Source organism: Stereum hirsutum (assembly GCF_000264905.1).
Source record: "Stereum hirsutum FP-91666 SS1 unplaced genomic scaffold STEHIscaffold_27, whole genome shotgun sequence".
Lineage (NCBI taxonomy): Eukaryota > Fungi > Basidiomycota > Agaricomycetes > Russulales > Stereaceae > Stereum > Stereum hirsutum.
In genome coordinates, this window is record NW_006763157.1 from 191214 (window position 1) to 197566 (window position 6353).

At 50.2% G+C, this 6353-nt stretch overlaps 1 protein-coding gene across 1 annotated transcript in view; it reads left to right on the forward strand.

Moving 5' to 3' along the window:
• Positions 1–1416: 1416 nt before the first annotated feature.
• STEHIDRAFT_173139 (WD40 repeat-like protein) overlaps positions 1417–6353 on the forward strand; it is a gene marked incomplete at both ends in the record, with an annotated part of 5460 nt that continues 523 nt past the window's right edge. The window contains 13 exons of the mRNA XM_007311460.1: positions 1417–1512; positions 1583–1622; positions 2348–2544; positions 2617–2685; positions 2748–2798; positions 2879–2926; positions 2984–3046; positions 3104–3304; positions 3360–3410; positions 3473–3671; positions 3731–3886; positions 3935–5496; positions 5551–6302. Of these exons, the coding sequence (XP_007311522.1) occupies positions 1417–1512; positions 1583–1622; positions 2348–2544; positions 2617–2685; positions 2748–2798; positions 2879–2926; positions 2984–3046; positions 3104–3304; positions 3360–3410; positions 3473–3671; positions 3731–3886; positions 3935–5496; positions 5551–6302 (3485 nt within the window). The remainder of the gene's footprint in view (positions 1513–1582; positions 1623–2347; positions 2545–2616; positions 2686–2747; positions 2799–2878; positions 2927–2983; positions 3047–3103; positions 3305–3359; positions 3411–3472; positions 3672–3730; positions 3887–3934; positions 5497–5550; positions 6303–6353) is intronic.

The following is a 6353-nucleotide window of genomic DNA, read 5'->3' on the forward strand; positions in this document are numbered from 1 at the left end:
CCGTGGCATCTCTCGACTCTCAACCTCCTGCCCATCTTCATCCATTCTCCGACATATAGCAATCCACGCATCGTGTTGCATTCTTCGCCAGACGCCTAATCCTCATATGCACGGCCAACGGTCAACCATCACCTTCCGGCCCCGTCCATCTCTGCTTGGCTCTCAGTCAGTTGCTAGGCGCGCGCGATCTCTGTCTCTGTCCGCACCCTCTGAGTCTTCGTGCGTATGTTTGGGTCTAGATGCGTTACGAGTGCCAACACTTTGACAGCCTGAGAGTAGGGCGAGGCCATCCTCCCATCCTTCGTATGATCACAACCCATGAGTCGGCCCGTTTCGTCTCTGAGCTTTTCTGGACGAATTTCGGAGGTTGCATTCGAGATGTTGAGCTTGTCTATCTTATCGTTCGAGGATACACTGCCAAGTTCAACGCAGTACTGAAGTCTGTGCCTCTGTCTCCCCGATCGGTGATTTTCGCATTTTCAGTCTCATATTTCGGATATTGACGCGATATAACCACTTTTGCTCGGCCACCATCCATGTAGGTTGCCCGGATTGGAGTCATGATCATAGACGTTGATTCCTTCGCGTCCACCACGTCCGGACCTCGCTCTGTGCGCTTTCCTTTATTTTTCACGAAGCTCCATCATCAGCTTTGATCAGCACCTCCCTAGATATCGACTGAGGTTCATCTAGGCCTCATGTGCGTCTTTCTTACCGAACTCGTGTGCGTCCTTGTCCAGCACCGAGACCATTTATGCGACTATTTCGGGCTTAGGAGGTGTGCGCGATCGTCGTTGTGATCGATATTCATTCGGCATTCATGCGGTTTACTACGATGAGCATGATGTACCGCGATCTGCTTCAGTAGGCTCGTACTGCATATAACGCTAGACGAATCGACTGAAATTATCATCGCGAGTGTCAGTACCAAGCACGAGAAACTTCAGTCCCAGAGAGTGAAGTGCACTCTCCCGGCTGTCATATTTTGTCATCCGTGCCCAACGTTATGATATACCTCGCATACTCCAGTCAAGTACATCCACTTGTAAGTGCCCCCCGCCCTTCCTCTTCGTATGCTCGGCCTTCATGATAGAGCTTAGCCCTCCGAGGCTTCCTTCAGTCTATAACCGGAGAACTTTTTCCTTCATACCACTCTGTCGTCGATATCCATTCGGACGGAAGCCGCACAATACCGGCGATGTTGGAATTTACGCCTTTGCGCTCCTCGTAGCCAGTAGAGCGCTCCTTGACGCTATATAGTCGTCTTTCTTCGACAGCCGTGTAGTTCGTGCAGATAACAGTCACGATCATATAGGTTATCTCCTTCACGCGACAACCGTCAAGAAGAAGCAGGCTCTCGTATCTCACTCTCTATACACGTCGCAGACGCTCTCTGCTACTTCAGAACGAAGCTCCATGGTCGCCCTTCATCAGCACCTCTCCGGAGATCGACCGAGATTCATTCAGGCCTCATCGCCGTCTCCAACCGGTGCACACGTTATGCTTGAACAAGTTCGTTCTTTCTTACTTGATTCATGAGCGTCTTTGTTGAGCGCTGATACAGTTTCTATGACTGGCTCAGACCCCGGAGGCGGGGGCAATCGTTGTAGTGGTCGATATCGGTTCGTGGACTTGCATTGAATGCCCGCTAGACCAATCAACTGGAACTCTCATCCTAGATGTCAGCACGGAGCTCGAGAGGCTTCGATCGCAGAATCTAAAGTGCACTTACCCGCTCGTCATATTTCGCTTTTTTTTACGCCCCGAACACTATGATATACCTATTTTGACTGTCTAAAGAACCCGGTCATCTCAGAGTCCCACTCATTCGCTCGAACGTCTCGTCAGCTCGTTATGCTAGATGTCGCTTCGCATTTCAAGGCTTCCTTCGGTTTAGAGCTAGAAGAGGTTTGCCTTCGGATTCCGCTGTTGCCGATGTCCATGCACACCTAATTACGGGAACACACTGCGTCGAATTCAGAGATATCTACCCTTACACAGCAAACCGAAGACGAAGTGTTGAGCTCAAAGTCAAGCTAGTGAGCTGACACCGAGAAGGGATAAATACACTAATCGACCGTATAAAGAGGGGGTAAAATTGACTGCGTCATGCCCGCGTCTGATAGTGCTCGTATACCGCTGTCGACTTCCCTTCTACAGCGACCTTCGGACATCTCTTTCTCTCTTTCTGCGACACAGATTCCCAGTACCATGCTTTATCCGCGAGGCCGTAAGCTCCGCATTCTTGCAATGCTTTTGACCATGTTCTTTTCTCGGTATCACCATCGATAGGGCGAGACTAAAATAGAGACGGGCGCCGTGCCACGCACTGCCTTCATCGATCCAGCTGGCATCGTCCTCTTCCACAACCACATCCATCTTGCTACACAACTCGACAGCACCTCTCAACCCTCGAAAGTCACAGTCAACATGAAGAATAGACTCAGTAAAGCATTGAAGAAAGGCAAACGGAGTGGTAAGGATGCAGCAGACTCGGCATCAGAGGCCAACAGCGTGGTCGAATCGAGTCGACATGGATCACAGGTTCGTGCTTTATCTCAGTGGTCGAGCGTCCAGATACTTGTAGAATTCACTAACGGCAATGCGTCTAAGCAGACGATTCAATCAAAGGGTCAAGGAGGGAGCGATGTGATGCCGTTTGTCCTCAGTCCTAGCGCTGCACTGGTGCGTCCATATTTTATTCCTCTTTTCGCTTAGCACCTCCATGTAACTTCCACTCGATATAGGCCAGTGTAGCAGTTGCAAGCGTTGCGGCAGCTTCTATTGGAACTCCTGGAGTACGTTTCCCAGTGGTATATCCCTCCATTATTAGCGTACTAATCCTTTCTTATCGGGATGGACTACCCAATACGACTAGATCCTAGCCAATGCACAGCATTCCGCGAACCAAATCTCCGAAGGAGGTGTATGTCCTCGACTTCGTCTATTCTTCTCTGCAACGGTCTCATTGTTCTCTCTCCAGCCTTGGTCCACACCGGCTGGCGACCCGAAGTCCTCTCAAGCTCCGTCGGCGCCTATGCAGATTGTGGGAGAGTCCTACCTTCCCCTTCAGAGTCCGTTGTCTGATCATATTTTTGGATAGCCCGACATCGCCACAGCGCTCGAGGCGGCTCGTGTTGAACAGAAGCCTGCCGTGCGGAACGTGGAGAGGATGGATCAAACGCTATCTCTCCCTGCTACAGCAGATTCCGCTGTCGATGCAGTAGATAATGCCGTCGACCTTTGGCAGCCGTTGATGGACAAGATCAAGATCTTCACTGGCATTGTCACCGTCATCGGCGAGGTCAGAGACTCTTATTCTCTTCTCTTATTTCTGTCCTGATTTCACCCTAACGCAGATTCACCCCTACGCGAAGATGGTAACGACCATTCTCAGTGCAGTCACAAAGGTTTGTGCGTGTTTCTTATCTATAGACGACTCTCAACAGATCGGCTTTCCTCCTTCATTCAGCCTCTGATTGCACAGTCCGAGCGGGACAAAAACATGACATCCCTACTTCAGACTATCAGCGAGGTGTACGAATACCTGGTGGCCGTCGAGGATCTGAAAGTAGATAAGAAGCGCAGAAAAGTTGCTGAAACCGCGGTCAAGCAGTCCGTCGAATGCGCGTATTTTATCCGAGCATACTATCTGGAGAACAAAACATTTGGTGAGCGTCATTATATAACTGCTTCTGATGTGCTCTGAATGCCACATTCTACCGAACAGTTCTTCGTGCGATAAAAGGAGTTCTTTCGTCGATTGATGAAACCATCCTGGGGTACAAGACGAAGTTTGAGCAGCTGAGGCAGACGCTCAGAGATCTTTCCGACATCGGTGTTGAGACCAATAGTCTCCGTGTAGCGGATATGCTCGACAGTCTCAGTGCGTAGATTTCACTGTTTCATGGCACACTGGCTTACGGACTCGTAGACATGAAATTCGACCTGAGCAACATGTCCCACGTCAAGGGAGCTGGTGTGCGTGGAGATAAAGCATGTTTGGATGGCACACGAGTTGACGTGATCGATGAAATATCCGAGTGGGTGAACGGTACTGACGTTCCTCCCGTTTTTTTCCTCCATGGCGAAGCAGGAACAGGTAAATCCGCGATTAGTCACTCCATCGGCCAGAGATTTGAAGCCTTACGTCGCCTCGGAGCGTCCTTCTGCTGCGATCGTAATTTCGCCGCGAAACGAGACCCGGAGACAGTGCTGACTACGCTCTCGCACGATCTGGCATCTGTGAAGCCAGCCTTCTGTCGAGCTTTGATGGAATCTCTTCAAGCGAATCCTAGACTCTCGGACACACCGGATATTGAGTTGCAATGGGATAGCCTTATTGTTGCTCCAGCGCAAGCACTGGCAAACCCGTTTCCTGTCCTCATTATCATCGATGCATTTGATGAATGTGGCAGTCAAGGATCTCAGTCTCGTAGAACCCTCCTTTCGATATTGACTAAGCGGGTTCACGAGCTTCCACCCAACTTCCGTATCTTGGTCACTTCTAGAGCCGAGTACGATGTTATGCAGGCAGTCAATCCTGCCAGTCCTGGTCATCTTTGCCAAAAACGTATGAACGAACTCCCCGCCACAAAATATGACATACTCCGATATATAAATCACACAATGACGAGCCAAGCGGCATCTCACAAAAACCTTACCGAGGATCAGCGTCGTACTCTGGCGGAGCGTTCACAGGGCTATTTCCAATGGGCATACCTAGCATGTAAAGTCCTCCTTGGTAAAGGCAGAGGTGGTCTGAGTGTTAGAAAACGCTTTGAGCGTCTTCTGTCTGTTTCTCCAGGAAAAGAAGATTTACAGCCCCTTGATGCGATGTATAACCTAATCTTATCCAACGCCTTCGACTCGACAGACAAAGATGTCATGGAACAATATAAGTCAGTGATGAGCCAGATTCTGGCAGCATTTGAGCCACTCTCTCAACACACATTGAACGAGATTCGCCAGAAGAGCCGCCATTCCACAGAAATCGATGAGGACGAAATTGAGCTCGTTGTTCCGTTCCTTGGTTCACTTTTTACTGGTCTTCAGGATAGCACCACACCAGTCCAACCAGTACACGCTTCTGTACGTGACTATCTCTTGGATCGCGAGCGTAGCCAATCATTCTTTGTGGACCTTGCTGGTGGTCATCACACCCTGGCACTTGGAAGTCTCCGCCTTATGGCAGAAAAGCTGGAGTTCGATATGTGCAAACTTCCAAACTCCCATTGCAGAAACTCTGAAGTGCTAGATCTCTCTGAAAGAATATCGGAGAATATTCTTCCTGACTTGTCGTATGCCTGCCGCTTCTGGGGCATGCACATTCATGGGTTTTCGTCACTTGAGGGTCACCTTTCTTTTCCAGCACATGAGCTTCATGACTTTATTCACGCCAAGCTCCTGTTCTGGTTAGAAGTCATAGCCGTCATCAACAAGATTGGTGCGGCTCTAAATACTGTGCACTTGGTGCTCCAGTGGCTCAAATCGGATGTACGTCTTTCGTGTCTATCAATGCCTTGACTTTGGCTTATACTATTTCACCAGCTTTTCATAAGTTTCAAAAACACTGAGGATAAATCTCAAAAGCTCATTGATCTGCTGAAAGACACCCAACAATTCTTACGTGTCTTTGGGAGAGCAATCTCGGACTCAACACCACATCTTTACCTTTCAGCTCTGCCTTTTGTACCCAAAGGCTGTGCCTTGCAGCACATTTTTGTGCCTGATTTTCCAAGGATCCCAGAGAAATGTTGCAATTCAGAATGCAGTATTCAGTGGCCTTCTGCACAGGCCATACTCATTGGGCATAAAGACTGTGTCTGCTCCGTCATTGTGTCTCCAGATGGGAAACACATCGTGTCCGGCTCAGATGACAACACCATCCGCATCTGGGATGCAGAGACAGGCCTGTCCATTGGCGAGCCTCTTCGAGGGCATGAAGGTTCGGTCAACTCCGTCGCGTTCTCTCCAAACGGGGAGCGCATCGTGTCCGGCTCGTATGACAACATCATCCGCATCTGGGATGCAGAGACGGGCCTGTCCATTGGCGAGCCTCTTCGAGGGCATGAAGGTTTGGTCAACTCCGTCGCGTTCTCTCCAAACGGGGAGCACATCGTGTCCGGCTCCAATGACAAGACCATCCGCATCTGGGATGCAGAGACGAGCCTGTCCATTGGCGAGCCTCTTCGAGGGCATGAAGGTTGGGTCAACTCCGTCGCGTTCTCTCCAAACGGGGAGCGCATCGTGTCCGGCTCCAATGACAAGACCATCCGCATCTGGGATGCAGAGACGGGCCTGTCCATTGGCGAGCCTCTTCGAGGGCATGAAGATGGGGTCACCTCTGTCGC